Raw genomic sequence first — 19,656 nt, forward strand, 5'->3', positions numbered from 1 at the left:
GAATTTGGCAAGGGACATCAAGGACAACAGCAGCAGCTTCTACCAGTACATTAACAGTAAAAGAAGGAACAGGGAAAAAGTGGGTCCTGCTGCTGAATGGAGCAGGTGATTTAGCAATAACAGACAAAAGGCTGAAATTTATTAGTTGTCTTTACCCAGCACTTGTTAGATTAGATGTGGAATCCTGTGTCCAGTTTTGAACTCCTTAACATAAGAAGGATATTGATGAACTTGAATGAGTCCGGTGGGGTAGGCCACCAGGACTCTTCAGCGGGTGCTGAGAGCACCTGAATTATAAGGAGAATAAAGCATTCAACAGGCTGCTCAGAGAGGCTTTGGAATATCCATCTTGGAGGTTTTCAAGACACAGTTGGAAAAAGTTCTGAGCAACCTGATCTGAATTCAGTGTTGACCCCACTTTGAGCAAGAGGCTGGACTACAGACCTCCTGAGGGCCTCTTACAACCCAAACGATGCTGTGATTTGTCAGACTAACCACTCTCCTTCAACAAATGACCGGTTTTCAGGGTGTAAGTGTCCAAGTGCCATACCTGATGCAAACACACTAACGTGTAGAATGCTTCACCTGCTGCAGTCGTCATTTCTGTATTGTGCTTCTGAAGTACCAGCATATCAAAGACCATCTGAAATCACAAAACAGAAGCAGTTACGGAAGCGTTAACTTTCTACTTTACTAACATTTGCTGCTGAACTTCATCTTCACTTCTGATAATGATAATGAACATGTATTTACAAACATCCAAGGTTGTTGTGTGTTTTGTTGCCTTTTTTTTTTTTTAATCTAGGTATCAGTAATTGGAAAGCCAAGTTCTTTTAGAAGTTGAGTCTTGACTTAACAGCACAAATTCACATCTCAAAGCACTGAAACCTGGTGTTGATCTACATGTGTTCTTCAGGAGAAATGGCATCTCTTACATTTTTCTCCAAAAGCTGCAGATATGCCAGAGAAATAACAAAAAAAGTCTTTGCTCTTCCAGAATAAAACAGGGAACTTTTTCCTCAAGTTTTGGAGACTCCTACAGCTCACAGAAAGCCAAACAGGGAACAGATTAATAAGAACGGTATTCTAATCTGAAGTGGAAATTCAGAGAAAAGGCAGAAAGCTATGTGAACTTGGAAGAAATATGAAGATAAAATTATTTAAGGTGTTTCTCATTCTCTCAGCTTGGCTGATGTATGCTTTTAATGAGCAATCCCCAGAAGTCTGAATGTCAGTTTGCTAAGAAAAGACGTCTTAAGGAAAACTGAAGTCTTTACAAAATCGGAAAACAAGCACACAAATTTCACAATTACTTTGTTCCCAGTTAGCAGGAACCTGGTTGCTACCAGCTCACTCCAAAATTCAATGAGATAGAGTGGATGGTTCTAAAAGGAAGTTACTAAATACGATACTGGAATATGAAAACTCCTAATTCATTGGATACACTGAATAAATGACAGCATTTCCTTCCTAGTTCCCAACTATGCTCTTTTTTCTGCCTCTTGTTCTAGTACTCTGTCCAGCTTCCAGTTCACACAATTCTGGAAGCTTCCTATTTCACAGCTTTCACGGTAAATGGAACTGCTGAAATTGTCAATCACGTTCATTCTAGAGTTCGTGTGCAGAGCATGGATAAATATAAATTGCGTTCTGAAAGGCTCAGGTCCTTTGTTGACTGGCAATTAGTAACTGCCTCCCTCCACACCTCCATCCTCCTTTGTACTCTAGTCCAATGTCTCCAGTCCTTCATGGCTCTCTTTCTTCTTAAACTGCCGGTTTTTAGGTAACAGGCTGTTTCTTACTGTATATGTGATCCTGATCAACCCGGTCAGATGTGATCGCTGTTTGGCCTCTTGACGCTACCTGTATGCAAAACACCAAAGTAACACGAAACGCAGGTGCCTTACCTTAAGAAAGTGCCTTGTTGCTAGAAAAAGGGTTGAATCTGTTTCTTGTGCTTTTGCACACTGTTCTGCTAACGGTGTTACAGCCTCCAGACAGAGCTGGCAAACCTCTGAGCTCATTCTGATAATGGGTGTTAAAGAATCTAAGTAGGATTTCAATTAAATTGTGGTAAAACGTCCCAGTTGTGTCACTAGAAAATATTTTAAATGCTTGTATGTTCCAAGATTTCTTTTTAGTATAAAGCTGTTAATAAAAACATTAAATTGAAAAAATAGAAAAAGGGGAAAAAAAGAATTCCAATTTTGTTGCCGTCTTTTATTAGCTACGTGCCCTAAGGTAACATAACCCTCTCTGACATAACATTTTCAGAAAGAGTCCCTTATGGTCAAGCTCATCTGTTTCTGACACGTGCCGCAGATTAGTGAAAATGGTACTGCCATTATGAGAGGGAGAGCCCATTGGCACCCTGACAGGAAATGCTCTGGAGCCAGCCCAGTAGAACAGCAGCAATGTTTTGTATTACCAGCTGAGAAACTAATTCAGGAATGGCTTTGGGATACCAGCTGAAGGCTTATGAAGTTACACACTCTGAAATGAAGTAATGGAGGAGGCAGGAATGGCTGCCAGAAAAAACTTACATGCTAAACCACTTAAAGGCTGCATTCAGGCAGCACAAGTCAGAGGCAATTCAGCTAATACTAGAATCTCAGTAGTCACTACAGTGAAACTCTCAGTGACCAGACAGCAGACAGTAAGAGTCCATTACCAATACATAATTATAGATACAGATATTGATAAAAGGGGAAAAAAATGCAAAGAAAAAAAAGATCCTATTTTTAACAGGTCCTTACAAAAGCAACGCAGATTTTTAAACACTCCCAAGGTTTATAAAGGATACGATGACATCCCTAACTCCAGTGAGTACATTAGGCTCTTAAAGAGGTCCTCTGGTAGTTGTGGAATTTTCTCAGGGAATATCTCACAGATGAAAGTGATTAATTTGTAATATTGATTACACAGGGATGGAAACTGTCAAAAGAAAAACACGGTAGTTTTAGAATCAATCAATCACATAACTCTATTCTGACATAACTTCCATCTGTACAAAGAGACAGGACTGACGCTTTTCACTGAAGAAGAAAAGACAAATTTAGTAGTCACCTTCAGAGTCGTTAGAATGGCTACAACTTTATTAGCAGACACTGCGGTACAATAAAGAAAGGTAAAGCTAAACAGTTGGTGGTGGGAGGCTGGTATCTGCTCTATACCAATTCAAGGAGTTTTACTTCAGACATGAGCAAGTCTAGTCCTGTGGGATAAAAGCCTCATGAGCATTTGGAGCACAATAGAGGGTACATCCTTTGACTCAGTGTCACCTAAGATGAATGCAGCTCTCATGCTCAGCAAGCACTACCAGATGAGAAAGCACCTTAAGAGGGGACAACCAAGACACACTTCAGAAATGTTCCCCTGATTCGAAGTAAAACATTAACACAGCACAACCCCACGAAATACTGCCATTCCATTGTTTCGTATTTTACTGTTCTACTGACAAGCTGCTGATGTCTATGATACGAAAGCCAGCGGTACCGTGAAAATAGTTACTACTTGCTCCCAGATTTATTTTTTAAAATTCTTTTTCACCTGTTTATTTTACTAATATCACCATTTATGCTTCCTATCACATTTCTGACACTATCAGAAAAAGGACTCCACAAGCCACGTTTCAGGTTTAGCTAATTGTTGACCTGCACAGAGTCACTTTTAGAAGAAAAAAGTTTTGTTTAGGCCCTTCAAATATACATTTTCTCAGCTTACAATATTTATTTTCAGATAGTATCTAGAACTACGGAATAGTTATTTACACTTTAAAAAGCCTAGAAAACTCAACTCATGGAGGTGGAATGCACATAAGAATGAATTCAGGGAATTCATTACTGTAAAGCTTTCATATTCTAGAAGCTATGTCTAAAAATATACTTACCTTCAGCAGATCCTGGGACATTAGAGGCAGAACTAGATTAACCCCATATAAGACAACATCTGCTGCTGATACAGATCTATTTGTAGCTTGCCCAGGCTCATGTCCTCTAAATACTTCATCTGCAGAAAAGACAAAAAATGTTTTGTATAAAAGGAGGATTAAACATACTGAAAGAAGAGTCCCATTTCTTTATAATAAAGACATTTTTAAAAATAGGACTATTCCCCTCTCCCCAAACAAAAACATGAGGCACTGTATTAAAATAGAAACTTAAGTGAGGGGAGGCTGCCACATCACTCTATATTTATATTCATTAGGACTAAGCATTTCATAATCACATGTACCAGATGGCATGCTAAAACAGAACACTTCAGATACTCTGAGGGCTCCCTTCCATTACAGAACATTGCATTTGCTTCTAGTGATGGCTGCTTCAGGCCTGCACACATAAATGGATAGTGAGCAAACATTACTGCATGTTTATACTTTTAATATATATTTTATAAACACAAGGAGAAAAACAAATGGGAGAGTTAATGCACAAAATAGTTTAGACATTGTCAAGTTTTCTCTAGTTACAGGCAAGACCTACATTTCCCATCAACTGGCAGTGACCTTACTTTTACAATTCCTGCATTGAGCCAGCAATAGTATGGAGACAATTTTCCATACATTTGATCTCTGGGCATTACATTTAGGTAATATTCACATTCCTTAGCTTCACAGTAAGTATTTTACAATGTTTTCCATGCAACTAACATCCAGTGTCTGACCTCAAGGAGAATATGTTACGTGGCATGAGTTGTCCATTCAATGGACAAAGTCTAAATCTGGTTCTGTATTTGTGTGGTGAATGCACGACAGAAAACTAGACTGATGCAGGGAATTTTGGAGTACAAGGTTCTCTCTTTCCAGATGTACCTCAGAAAAACAATGAACAACATCAAAACAACCTGGGCAGATTCAGCTTGTTACGGAGCATGTTTTCTGTGCAAACTGTATAGGACATGGTAAGATCTGAAGCATGCAAATGTGTTTCAGCTTATTTGAAAGCAATGCAGCACAGGTAAGCTAGAACTGGCAGATCATATTCAGGACTACTGCCATTTCAAGTGGCAAATATACAGAAGAAAGTAACAGGCTGGGATACAAAAAAGAACCCTTAACTACATCCACATACCATAAAGCATGTTCTGTGAATGAGGAACACAGAAAACCCTCAAATGTGACAGAATTTTAATGAGTTCAGCATTTCACAAAAGTTGGATCTTGTACTAAGAAGATAATCCATCTGCCCTGTTGCTGTAATTTACTATTCCAGCTTCTCTATGTTTTTTTTTTGTTATAAAACTGCTGCTACTCCATGTTCAGACTTGCAACTTTCAGATATCAAGCTGTTTCATACATGCCCTATTTATTTTATGAGAGCAAGAATAACTTCAGATGCTAAAGTACTGTGAAAAGTCCTGCCTTTGCTACTGGCACATAAAATAGTGATTTCCGTATCCTGACCTAATCAAGCCTAAACTTCAGTTTTCACTTCACCTGGATTGAATGCATGCCCCACAATGGTTTTTACAGGTTAGAACACAAGTTATGGTTCAGCAATTACCAATTCCTTCATACCTGTATCACTGAAATCTATGAATTCTTTTGATAGAAGATTGGTGAGAAGCTCCATAATAAGGAGGAGATCCTGGTACTGGTCTTCTTCTGCTGTTACATCTATCCGTTGTCGACCTAGATTATTCTTGGAATACACCTGGAGCAGAGTTAGGCAGGCCTCATACAAGTTCATGGCTTTGGCCTGTAAAACGTTAGATAGTAAGAAAGCAAGTGACACACTTCGTTTTAAGATGGCATTATGTGGTTGATGATACCTCAAGATTCTAATCTCAGTTATATAACCACTTTTTGTAACAACTACACACAAATCAAGGAAACAGCCACACCTTAAACAGTATGAACACTTACAGCCATATATTGGTGTTCTGCAGATTGAAACAGCAGAACATTGCTTTTATCAATTCCTCAATCTTAAGCAAAAAAAAAAAAAGTTTAAAAAATGAGAGTGGCTTGGGACACATCTCGCTAACCTCACAAACTAGACCACCAACGAAATCCCTTGGGCACTCACTTCAGCTATTGAAGTCTGGAGTGCAGTGTTTGTGCACACCCAGTGTGGAACAGGCAGGAACATTTCTAGATGCAAAAGCAAAATTAGCCAACAGTGCAAAGATGTAAGGGTACTGCACTGACTCATTTTACCTGATAACTCCTTGGTGTCTATTAATGCCTTGCTCAGGACCAAGGAAGTGTCTCTATGGTACTTGTCACGTGAAACAGTGCTGCAATTCTCCTAGATTAGCCTTCAGAAAGTTTGATCTGGTTAAAAAAAGTACTCAGCAAGGTCTGCACTCTTGCCACCCACACATAGAGTTAGACTAGTGATGAACTGTGGTTAAGTTTGTTGGTGTAAGAGCAGTCTAGATGTCCTGCTTTTAATCTTTGCAAGTGTATGTTTTTAAACAAAGGAATTCCTCTAACAGATGTGACCATGTAGCATTTCTTTCTCTATAGAACCTAAAAATCACTGCACTTTGTTTTGATTAATGGATAGCACTGTATACACATGTACACACATGCACGCACATACACATGCTCTTCCCCTCCTTCCCCTTCTGGTTATATTTACCTCTCCAAGGTAGCAAATTTGTTTATGTGCAACTTCAACAAAGACTTCTATTATGAGATTAACAGTCTCTGGTGTGTTTTTGTATACTTCCATTAATCCAATGCAATTATTAAGGAAGTCCATTAGGAAATTGAAGAGAATTGCTACGTTATCAATCTGGGTAGCCTCAGCAATGCCACAGAGTGCTTCTAACGTTGCAGTGATTTCCTGTTTCACTTCCTCCTCCTGACAGATCTGTTGAAAGTTTTCTTGGTTTATCACATTCAAGAATCGCTGCTGAAGTGGCTGAAGAACCTTGAAATTTTTTAGAAAAGTCACATTAAGATAAGCGTACTACTATATGAGATGCAAGGGTTTTGCAATTTAGCAAGCTCCTGGGTTGCTTTTGGCATGGCAGTACGAGAATCAATCAGTTCCAGTTTCCAACGGCTCAATTATGGTATCTGTCACCTTAACATAAGCTGAAGTGGTAGTCATTAGCGATTCTCATTGTCCATCACCACCTGCAGGCTGGTTTCAAAATGAGCACCTCCGTAAATATTTTATGTTATTTTGTAGTGCTTAAACAAATGACAGTGACTTTCTCTGGCTCACACTATTTGGTGCTCTTCCAAATTCAGTATTAGGGGAAACATTTGTTACAGTTCATCACTGAAAGCATTCAGCTTCATGTTCACAATTATCTTTGTCATGTTACAGCTCTCAATAGTGCAATCTCTTTTGTAATCCATAGTTAAATGCTTTTCCCAATTACTTCCAGTGCATTAGTCTTACCTTCAATTGCTAATTTCATAGCTTTGCTAATGAAAGCAAGTTTCTCTCAGAAGGCCAATGCTTTACCAACTCACATAGTGCTTCCTGATCACGTTTCTGCTACTTTCTAGCACCAGCTTTTCTGGTATTAGATACATGAGCTTTAAAGGAGCCAGGGCACAAAAAGCTGGTCAAGGCTCTTCATTATGTTCCACATTAGCTTTTTACTTACTGTCATTATCAAGCGAGTAACTCATAACGCCACCAAATTAAAGGAAGAAACAACACAGTTCCAAGGGAAATTCTTAACCTTTTATAACAGCCTTTCAAGTGTACTGCTATACTGGCTGCTTCACAAATATTCCAGGTAATTATTAGTTGTTTCTGTTTAGGTTGTGATGTTTTAGATAAGAATTTTTGGCAGCCCATGGCTGCCATACAACTATTGCCCTTCAAAGAGAGAATAATTAAAAAAAAAAAAAAAAATCAATAGTAGATGCTCAAAATCAAAAGATTCTGTATGAGTTGTTTTTGAGTCACCATCAAATTTCCTAAACTTGTTTCTATTACTTGCTAAAATGGAGGTAACAGAAGCATCAAAATAGCTTACCTCTGTCCAGTATTGTTGCTTTGTTTCTGTATCCATGTGAGCAAAACCTCCTAAAACTAAAGCTTTCATTAGTGTTCTCTGCACAGAACTGGACAAATAGTGAAGAGGAGGGCTTCGCCTTGCAAACTGTTTAGCTAAATTCCACCAGTTTTCACACTGAATAACTAAGTTTGCCCTAAAAGAGGGAAAAACAGTTTAATTAAAGACTTCACAAAACTGTATGAACAGAGCACATCAAGTTGCTAGCGGTTGTCAGAAGATTTTTATTTTTTTAAAATTCCTTTATTCTAAGGCTAAATCGCCTTTTGACTTATGTCTTATTAATGCCTCACCTCTAAGATGTCTAAGTTATATACTCTGAAAATAGCTCAATTCATATGGGAGGAAAGCAGGGAAGTGCTTTAGTTTTACACACATACACACACAGAGTTAATGCACATGTTGCGTGGATTAAAAGCTTAGTCTCATTATGTCATGATAAAATAAGCAGTTTATTCCAAAACTAGCTCCTGTGGGGTTTAATTTATTAAAAAAACAAAATTCCTCAGGTGTTTAAATCCTCAATCTTCAGTCTTTCAGCAGACTGTGAATGAATGATTGCATGTATCATTGCATGTCAAGTCACAAAACACTCAAGAATTTCCTGCTTCACAGTTTGTAATACCAAAGAAAACTTTTAAATTTGTCTCAATCCGCCAAATCCTGGATTTTTTATAATTTTTTTTTTATATGTTTACAAACCACATTTTATACTGGCTTAGCCAGTATCTGAACTCTTAATCCAGAAGAGCTTGTTCAACAAAAATAAACAACGACGCAAAAATCCTTGCAATAAGAGTGGAGACCAGGAGAGTTTTCCTTTCTCACCGTTTTAAGAGTGAGGCACGAAGGTTAGGGAAGGAGAGTGCACTTCTAAGCAACAATAACAATTAGGTTATGTTTTGTCAAACACAGGTCTCACTCCTCACTTTCTCAGATAATTTTTTTTTCATTTACAGTATGTTACTAAAGTAATTTGACTTACAGAGACATGAAGTGCCCTATATCTGAATTACGTTGGCCAAAAAAATTTAAAGGAAGCAAAAGAAATTTTTTTACTTCCAGAGATATTGCAACTTACCGCTCTCTCCTTTCCACTAATGTTACTAGCAGTTGTACAGTATCATTTGCAAGGTCCTGCTCTGAACTCCACACTGCCAGGTTACTGATCACTTTTTCTAAAAGGTAACCCACAATCCACTGGGAACCCTCTGTATCAGCACCAAATGCTGTACTAAATGGCAGACTTATCTATAAGAAAAGCATTAAAATGAGTGAGTTTTACAGAAGCCAGAACCCCAAAGTGTATGGTAATCATTGTCAGCAAATTCTTTTCAGGCTGTCACTTCTTCCCTACTTAAAATACACAAATGTTACATAGACAAAGGCAAAGAATACCTGTAATAGAAAAATCTTTGCCAAATTTATCTTGCAATTTTAAGCACAACACCTAAAAACAAAGAGAAGTTTCAACCTTATTAGAAAATCAGGTTTGAGTATGTCTAGCTTTTAATGTTAACGAAAGTTCAAAAGCTTTAAAAATTAAAAGAAAGATCCCAAAATCATCTCCCAAAAGTGCTTCCATGAATTTATGATGAAATCCCTCAAAATTCAGTGATAAAAATTATTAGAAATAAACCTAGCTGTTGATCTAGAACGAGTCTTGTAAAAACTTATTTTCATCACAATTTTTCTGCATCTGCTTTCTGCAGATTGTTCCTCCAATCTGTGTATCTTCTAGGAAAGACGTCACATCCTGGTCCCGGCACATTAAAATATGCTTCCTTGAAATTGCCTGTTCTATCTTTAAAATAAGTTTCTCTAGAGTGAAATCCAAGAATTTTCTAATACTTGTGCAGGGGCTTCCTCTGTCAGCACACCACTAACATTTCTAGCTTTAAATCCCCTTATAGATACATGACGGAGCATAAGGTTCAAATAGAGGTTTCAATCACTTTCACATGTCAACACAAACTAAACGTGTGATTTCCTATATACTCTATTTTATCGTTTCTTTCGTGGATCTCCTCCTTACACGCTCTCCAATTCTTCCCCAACTGGTACCTTTGCAAATTCTTAGCTCTGTTGTAAGTACAAGCTGAATAATATGATTCCAAATATTTACAGGTCTACGATACACCTATTTTGTTAAGGAGGGGCCTCCTGAAGCGTTAGTATTCTTAGTTGCTTCAATAGTGGAAATAAAGAGGAGGAGAAGGCGTCTTCCTTCTCAAAAGTTAGAGCCAACAGGACCTCCTCAGCAGGAGTGGCCCCCGTCAGCTAGCTGGATTACAGTTAGTTTGATAAGCAAAATCAGGATCAAGGTCTCATCATGATTAGTGCTGTTCAAACACAGTAAGAAGTTGCCCTTTACAAAGAGCGCACCATTGAAATCATGATCTATACGGTGAGGACATATGAGAATGGGGAGAGGAGAGAAAGTAGCATGACATTAGCTAATGGATACCACCCTGTGATGGTGTTAAATGTCTAACTCGGAATCACGACCACGTTACTCACTAAATCATCCATCAAGGGCAACCACTGTATTAGGGGTGAACTGTAAGATCTGATGGATAGTGAGAAGTAGCTTATAAAATGGCTGTAGTCAGCGAGCTTTACCCACTATGCAGCCTGAGCACGCCCTACGCTATTCTGCTATGGCAATGGCTAAAAAAATAATATTAAAATAAAATAAAAATTTTTTAAAATCACATGTGCACCAAAATGTGCAAGAAGGTCCCCTAACGACTTACATTTCTAATTAAAAAACTGAAGAAAACTTCAACTTTCAAATAAATTCCAAAATAAACCACAACCCATTTAACATTAAAAATGCTTTATCATTGCACTTTAAACCAGCTATGCTCACATCTGCATTCACAGGATAATATTATTGCTAATACTCACCAATTGCTTCATAAAAGTTACATCCTTACCTGATCATACAGCTTTTCATCTACTAGGAGATAAGTCTTCGCCCAACGCTTGAGGAACCATACAATATCTTTGCCCATCTGGGGGCTCAGGAGGTGTGTCAGATTTGCCCTTATTGCTCTGGATTCTACTTCTGACACTCTTAAAATAGCAGATAACAACCTGCGGATTTAAAATACAACAAGGATGGTTCTGGAGAACCAAACACTTTAATTTCTCATGAAATATGACAGAAGGAACAGGATAACACAAAGTAGTTCAACTCTAATGAAGTAAAAAGAACCTGAATTTGTTTCTTTAAACACAAGGAGAAACAGGCTAGACTGGCAGATATCCTCCAAAAAGTCAGAATATGTATTAAAAGATAAGGCGATTGTCTTGACATCAAAAATACTGCAACAAAGAATCCTCACAAGCATTCTGATATCAAGGGAATGAAGACAAATGGACTAATACTCAGAGTGCTTGAAAAGCTTTTATAAAAAAAATTGATTCTCCCTTCCTTGTACCATCAAGCTTAGCGACCGAGTGGGTCCCAATTGTGCAGCTTTTGCAGCATGATGTGTACTAAAGAACAAATACAGCCATGACCAGTTATTTATCTCTTTTTCATTACTGCAGAGGAAGTCTGAAATAGCAGATCACCAGGTGATTGCATTTATATGCCCAAAAAGCTACATTAAATATTAGCTTTTGTAGTACATTGAACAAATTTCGTAAGAATGTGAAAGTGCACAAGGAATTTAGGAGCTGACAGTGGCCTATTTCTTGAAGACATTTCAGAGCTATTGCCATAGAGCCTCAAATCTCTCCTTATTTAGATCGGATTTTTTTTTTCCCCATTACCACTGAGACACTGCATCAAGAAATCCTGTTTGGTCGCCACTTCTTGAAGCTGCCAATAGTATCAGCAAGCAGTATTCAAACTGCTAAATACTAAGCACATCATTGCTAATGAGAAGATCCAATTTTTCTAGCCTCTTCCAGAAGAAGAAAATGTTAAGTACACAACAACTAATCTTGGGTGAAGAATCTTCTGTGTGAAAAGCGGAATGCAATCTTCTGAAGCATGAGGGTTCCAGTTGAGGAGTCCTTTGTGGGCATCAGCCTTCTTGCAAAGAGAGAACAGAAATCCCCTCTCCTGCTCCTTTTACAGGCTAATAGCGATACGTGTACATAAGCAACAACAATTCCTCCCACACTGAGGAGCAATTTTGCTGCTACTGCCAAGCTTGGGCAGTAACTCCTGTCCAAAGTAGACACGCTCACTCATGCTCTGGAAAGCATTTATTTAAGTTGTACATGTGCTGAATGAATTACAGACTATATATTATATTAGCTGAAGATTTTGATCTACCAAGTTTTTAGTAATTTAAATAATTTTAAGGATTTTCTGTAACAAATAGATCAAAGATGGGCTTTCAGTAGAGATATAAAACCATTTCTGTTTATTTCCAAGACTTTGGCTCATGTTCTGTTAAGACTATTAGGTCAGCCTAGTCATTTCAGCCTTCCCCTCTTGACTCAGTTCTACCCGTTTGATGCCTTACTCTCATTTTTCTTCTCAGTCTTTCCCCTGGATCACCTTGACTTGAAATATCATCTGTATTTACCCTGCCTTTCTTTACCCGAAAAAAATCCCACTTTCATCTTTTCTGTCTTTTCTTCATCTCTTTTACAGCATCGCTTTAATATGTCTGTTATAAAACCATTCTTTGCTCTTACTTTAATACCAGTTAAGAGAGACATTTCTTTTCCAGTGTTCAGTGTTCACATATTCTTTTGTACTTTTCAAATTCACAGCAGTCCACTCACATTCTCACTTTTTTTCCTCTGAAAAAACATTTAACGTACTTAATAGCATGAGATGCATCCTTACCTAATTACAGAATCAGTTCTGTTGTACCCTGGGATGGAAGAGGCCTTTTCTCCTGGAGATCCCAGAATCTGAAGTGTTGTATTGATGTCAACCTCAGCTGAATGTTTAATGGAATATTCCATTACTTCTGGAGGTATTAGCGGAGTCTCTCCCTGAGTATCATTAGCCAAGAGGTAGCCTTACATTAAAAAAGAAAGAGTGATCACAACTTTCTACCCTAGGTTAACTTATCGCTTTTTGATTAAGGAATCCATCGGCTTAACTCAAGACATCACACCACATCAAATGTTCGTACAAACCCTGACTGACATTGTTTAGATACATGTAAGTTAACTTTAGAATCCTTAAAGCCATTCAGTAGAGGATAACCTGAAGTGACAAGAAACAAAGACTGGAAAAGAAACCACCAAGTTATAAAACATTTAAAAAGTACTACAGTCAATTCAGCTATTGGGGGGGAACCCCAAAACCAGATTCTGTTGTCACTTTTTTCTTCTTCTGTTATGTGATAAAAAAAGCCTTGATTTTACAGCTTCCCCACCGAGTCCATCTCACTGGGGGCTTCCGTTCTGATAACATTTCAAATCTGTCAGAAGCTTTCAGACAGCAAGTACATGTGCTATAACGTTTTCATTGCATAGCAACTGCAGATCAGGTGAAACATGGGGGTTTATACAATACACTGGTGTCCAGATACTTAATATTAATTCCAGCTTTAGTCATAGTTTTCAATGTCTAATCTCATAACCATCTGTGAGCTACAAACTCCACCTCAGAGTAAACCAAAAATATTATAAACACATTCATGTCAACATCTGAGGGCGACTAAAATATCAAATGTTCAAAAAGATCCCTCAGAATATTTCATAAAGTATACCTTTATCCTAAAAGTACAGACACTGCCTTAGTTGTCATTAGGTTTTGCAAACAGACGTAAGATAGTTTCATCTAAAACTCAAAACTGAAAAGGTTCTAAATTCAAGTTCCCTGAAACAAAACAAAATGGCAGGACATGGATTATCAGCACTGAGATATTCTGGAACTTACTTGATTCTTTGCCACCACTGAGCAATATCATTATCCTGATCTCACGCTGATTCCCTTATAAAGTCACATGCCCCCAGACAGTACAACTGATATCATGAACGGACTAATTTCTTGAATAGGTTGACTGATAACACATCTCAAAAAAAATCAGTAACAAAATTAGCTGCGGGAATTTCCAGAGGACATTACCTCATGTAAAGATTTTATCAATCTTTTAAAGACAATGTTCATGTTACTCAAGGCAGGTGGAAGTAAAACAAAGACTTTGTGAATAGTGTATGTAGGATGAAAGCATCATAAGGGATAAAATTTATGGTCAGTTAAGAGTAGTTAATATATAGGGATTTATTTTTTTTCCTGAGGTGTTCCAGCTGCAATAAGAATACCAGAAAAAGTACTACTTAAAGCTCTTCACTAACCTGTGACTAAAATAAGCCAATGAATATCCTCGTACAGGTCATCAAGCACTTTATTGTCAATTGAGCCTGATGCCGGTGAGGCAAGTAACTGCTGCTGATGTCTTTGCAACTGACCATGGAGCCTTGTCACTCGGTCTTCTAATAAACTGTGGACAAATAACAATAAAATAGCTTCACTGTTTTTAAATTGTTTCAGCAAAATTGGGCTTTTCATATGTGATGGTATCGATTTACATTCGTGACTTTTTTTTTTCCTGTACCTTGTAAGAAGAGGTATACAGTGCTCTGCAGCAATTCTCCCCAGCATGCCTACACTGGCCAACTGGTCACAGAACTGGTCTCTGTCATCCTCCTGCAGTTCACTTATTTCTTCTTCTTCCCGAGAGGCCACGCCATTGGCAGTCTTTGGTTATTTCAACAAAATTAGAAGCAACTAGTTAGTATTACGCTTACTAAATTCTATCACCACCACAATTTTCTACATTGTTTTCGCTTTTTCTTTCAAGGTGTTTTGCATGGATGAACAACAGACTTGTACAAAATTACACACAGAAGAGTTAAACAGAGGAGCAAACATGGCTTCATATTGTTTTGAAACCAGCATTTCACAGTGGCAAAATGCCACATCCAGTTAATTGTGTATTTGCTACCATTTCTAATAGTGCTCTCAAGTCAAAAGATTCACTGTTTGTGTAAAGGGTCATGGATAAGAGTTAGGGACGTTGTCCCAGTTGTCCAGCACAGGCTGAACAACAGCAAAACAGCTTCTTTATGCCCCAGGATACATCAATCAGCTTTGTCGAGCATCCACTGCTGGAAGTACGATATGAGGTACTGAATGACTCTGGCTCATAGAGATGGTCTGCAAACCCAGTGGTCTGATGATTGCTGAAGTACATTTGCATTTCAAACCACAAATATAGCAGACCAAGAACCACTTTAAACACAGGAACTTCCATGCTTTCCCCTATTTGCTAGTCAAAGATACTGTTCTCAGTTGTCTGAGATACTACATAAAATCACATAATAGGTAGTATTTTTCATGATAAAATGAAAATCATCTTTTCATTAAAGATTTTCCATAACCCATTGTTTGACGGGGAACAGTTGTTAAAAAGTAAATGCTATAACCTCAAGAAAACAGAAGACTAATAATCACCATCATCTATTTTCTTTCTTGCTGATGCAGAAGTTGCACTCTTTGATTTCTCAAAGCTTACCTTGGCTGCATTATAAAACTACTTAAATAATAATCAGATGAAGAGATGAAATGTGATATGTAGAAACTAAGTACTGATGTCAAAAATGTTTTTAAAAATCTCACAAAGAATCATAAAATTTACACAACTAGAAGTAAAGTACAAGTGACAGAGAAAGCTATCAGTCTGCTTTGTTTCTATAAAGGCTCTGGAAAACTGAATCCACACACAACTCCTTATCCAAAGTGCTTTTAACACATCTTTATGTAACCCAGCAAATTATTCTCTTTTGGCAACTTCAAAGTTGCAGCTGTTTACTGAAGGGTGAGCCTCTGCTCTCAAAGCAGAGACTGAAAGTTCCTGTTACTGCTTTGATATTGAACAAGAAGCATTCTAAAATGCCAGCTGTGGCTTTTAAAAGGTTACCCGTGGGATAAGCGACTTATCTCACAGAATGACATGAATTAACCTGTGTACACAAGTTATGTCAAGACCGCCTGACATGAATTCAACGTTCTCTGGTGAAATATTTCTCTCTTTTTTGGCACTGTTATTACCATCTGTTACATATTGAGATAGAATTAGGTTTTATATGGTGCTTTTCAGAATGAGGTATCTCAGAGACAGTTGCATAGCATCAAATTAAAGAGAGATTTTATACAGTTATTGAATTGAATCTGTGTGATAATTAATTAATCCAACATCTACCTCCAACTTGCTGTATGAGAATCTATTTCACTAAGATGCAGACTCCTGGCAAGAGACTAATCTGCTTTCTTAATGGTTCAAGATATACTTGCGGTACTTCTAGGTTTTGTCTAGAACAGTCACCTCAAAAATTTAATTGGGAATTCATTTTACCCAAAAGAACTGCATAATATTGCAAGTTTCTTCTAGTCTGAGCACAGCCATTCTGCATTTTTTTTCAGTATTTATGCATGTCAATTGTACTTCAAAAGTATACTTTGAAGATAATGTATGGGAGGCAACAACCATATAAAAGGCTTCCAGTTTGCATCTGTGGGAAGAACAGCAAGATGCATGTTGATTTGAGTAACAGGTTTATTTTTTTGCTATTTTTTAAAGCGATTTCCAACCTTGTATTCCTTTATTTCCTCTTCAGAATGCAAGGAACAGACTGGAAAATGACCACCAAGTAACAGATTCAGCAAATTCTTCATTTCCAAAGTCACAAATAATAATTCTATAACTCCCTTGAGCCACATAATATAGTACATACTAAAAGACATGGACTAGTTAATATATAACATCATCAAGAACTACTACAACGAGGGCTTACCAAATTCCTTGTACCATCAGGAGCAGCTAGATGGCACTGAATGTAGGAATTAAAGACCTGAACAGCATGTTGGGTAAAGAAACCTTTATGGAAATGTTTGTCATCTTGTACCAAAGTAAGCCAAGATTCCAGCAATTTATCATATGCTTCCATATACACCATGTCATCTTTGTCAAGCTGTAAGAGATGAAAGAAACAAATAAAAAAATCTTAATCCTAAACTAAACCAGATGAACCTATTTCTACTCATTATTATTTAACAGATGTTCCTCTAATGTTGAAACAATTTAAAAAAAAAAAAAATCAGTCACAAACCCCATCTAAGTATAGCCAAGAAAACATCGGAATGACCTGAAGCAACACATCGGAAAGGTCAGTGCAGCTTTCATGCTTGCTAGGCTTTAAAAAACTGTCAAAGTGATTAGCTATTTCTCTTCATCTCTGTTCAAACCCAAAACAGTCTTCAATTAAGCCTTTAATGCACAATTAACTAAATATGGGAGCTACTGAGCTTTTACCCCAAAGATGCCAACCAATCATCTCAGCTCTTACCAGTAACAATAAAGAATTGAGCCATTTCTTTTTAACTAAATAGACACATATAGAACATGTGCATATACATTTATACATATTCCACTATTTCTGAAATAAAGAGAGAAAAGATGACGATTCCCTGTTCCATTGTACTATTTGCATGTGTTCAAGAAACCTTGCTACAGGTAGACAGGTTTGATGATGATACACAACTCACTCTATGAACAAACAAAAAAAAGGCATAATTCCACAGAATAAGCCTGCACCTTCAATTTCTTAGTGCATTTTAACTGATGCTTCATGGTTTTGGTTATTCATGTGTTTCTACATAGTATATAAGCTACGAAAGGAAACAACGTATCTGAAAAACAAAGTCCTGGGTTACAGGCAAACTGAAGAACCCAAATAGCAAAGATGCCATTTCTTTTTAAAAGTATTTTTAATGAACCTATCAACCTGATTTGATACAAAAATTAAACTTCAATAAATAGGTCCAACTTCAAATAACTGTGACTATATGGATAAACATGCCGCTAAAGTAGGATATTTCTTTCCTCTAAGAAGTCTTCTCAAGTTTTAACCAACAGGATCACTCACAAAAGTTACTTTTGAGATAGCAGAGCTTAATAAAATGATTCCTTGATGAAATAAAGAGATATTAAGGCCTTAATCATGCTCCAGACAGAAGAATTCCTGACTTTCAGTGGAGTTACAAACACGGCTGGATGAACAAGACAAGGAAAAGAAAACATTGGCTGGATGACTGATTAAGAGTGAAAACTGATATCACGTTGGAAGCATTTCAAGATCGCTGCACAGCATCATTTTGTAATTGCAAAGTGGTCATATTTACAGGAGTTAAAATATGGGACACATCGATGCAAGTGGGAAAACAAAAGCTGAAGATGACATGGAGAGAAGCAAAATTGTATTCAACACTAACATAAGCCACAAATTTAGGATGGACACCACCACATGTCTTTTTAAAACTTGGCTAAAGGACACATGAATTCACAGACATTCAATCGGGAAATATTTTGATATATGTGTAATACATTTACACATATAACTTACATATAATTTCAATTATTTATAAGAGCATAAACCAATAAGCAGACGTGTTTTTCTGAACAACAGAAGAACTCAAATTAGCCAATTCATTTATTTGAGAAGGTAATACAGAAGTCAATGCCATGCAAAAAAAAAAAAAAAAAAGTTTTTTAACTTATGGTATTCTCATAAGCAAGCTAGGATTAGTAAGTGCCTCCATTAAGTATGCGCCCAAATAGCAGAAAGAGTTTATCCATACAGGACAAATTTGGTCACAAAGGAACAATAAAAAAATTCCCAATCCTTATTTCAGATTAGCTACAGTTGGGCTACCGAAGGTGTCGCATACAGTTAAAGCAAGTGACGTGCTGTAGACTGGGGAGCTGAATCATTCTGCTGGATTCAACAGGAGCAATGGAAGAGTCCGGTTCAGAACTCAGATCTTCAGGAGAGGCAAGATACAATCAGTAAAGTCAAAGCAAAGATGCTTAATTTCTCTAGTATGGGAAACTTAAAGAAAGAAAATCAGTACTTCTTCCTTCACAGTCTGCTGACCCTTTGAAGAAAGAACACTTCTAAAATTTGTCAAGCAGCAAGAAGCTGGAAAGAGTTGGAAGCACAGCAGAGGGGACCAAATTCAGAATGATCTCTCCCATCACATGATATTTTTAAAAAAATCACGAAACAGAAACCGCATTAAGATTCGTTTTGAGAAAAAGAAGCCTTCGCTATATTATCTATTTGACTTTCCACCCAATATCCTGTTCGTACTCTTCACTAATTCAGATGAACTATTTGGTTTCTACTTCTGTGGAAGCACCAAGTGCTGAGCAAAGCGGAGAACAGCTGTGGACAAGAATCTCTCTCAGACCCAGTGCTATTATAAAGGAAGAGATTACTCGTCCAACTTGCACTATAAACTAACGCGCAGCATTGCCGAAGCTTACTGCCCTCCACCAGCGTACCTGTTCAGGCAAATGTTTCAACTTCCTTCAGCCAATCTCCTCAACCCCAACAGGCAGGTTAAATGTAAAACAGAATTTGAACATGAAGTTTGGATTGTGAGTTTTCCCCCCCTAGTTGAAAATCAGTATTAGCTGCTTTGAGTTGTTTGCATAGTAAGATTTAGGACCTCCCAAACTCTGACAGTTTCCATAGCAAGTCTTCAGCTAAGTAGATTCCCTGTGCCCGACCGGGTTTCTTCAATGCTCACATGAGATATTCCACTAGCATATGAAGTGGCAGAAATATGGGGAAACAGCTTTTCCCATCAGCAAAACTTAAGGAATACTCCTGCCTGCATTC

At 37.5% G+C, this 19,656-nt stretch overlaps 1 protein-coding gene across 1 annotated transcript in view; it reads right to left on the reverse strand.

The window, feature by feature from the left end:
- Positions 1–19,656, reverse strand: part of XPO4 (exportin 4) — a 75,188-nt gene that overhangs the window by 790 nt on the left and 54,742 nt on the right. The window contains exons 10-22 of the mRNA XM_086481814.1: positions 16,768–16,944; positions 14,529–14,671; positions 14,269–14,414; positions 12,803–12,980; positions 10,926–11,085; positions 9,068–9,237; positions 7,948–8,122; positions 6,585–6,878; positions 5,516–5,696; positions 3,890–4,008; positions 2,804–2,934; positions 1,908–2,025; positions 551–643 (exon numbers count right to left, since the gene is read on the reverse strand). Coding sequence (XP_086337940.1) covers positions 551–643; positions 1,908–2,025; positions 2,804–2,934; positions 3,890–4,008; positions 5,516–5,696; positions 6,585–6,878; positions 7,948–8,122; positions 9,068–9,237; positions 10,926–11,085; positions 12,803–12,980; positions 14,269–14,414; positions 14,529–14,671; positions 16,768–16,944 — 2,085 coding nt within the window. The remainder of the gene's footprint in view (positions 1–550; positions 644–1,907; positions 2,026–2,803; positions 2,935–3,889; positions 4,009–5,515; positions 5,697–6,584; positions 6,879–7,947; positions 8,123–9,067; positions 9,238–10,925; positions 11,086–12,802; positions 12,981–14,268; positions 14,415–14,528; positions 14,672–16,767; positions 16,945–19,656) is intronic.

Source organism: Leptosomus discolor, chromosome 1 (genome assembly GCF_034619465.1).
Source record: "Leptosomus discolor isolate bLepDis1 chromosome 1, bLepDis1.hap2, whole genome shotgun sequence".
NCBI lineage: Eukaryota > Metazoa > Chordata > Aves > Leptosomiformes > Leptosomidae > Leptosomus > Leptosomus discolor.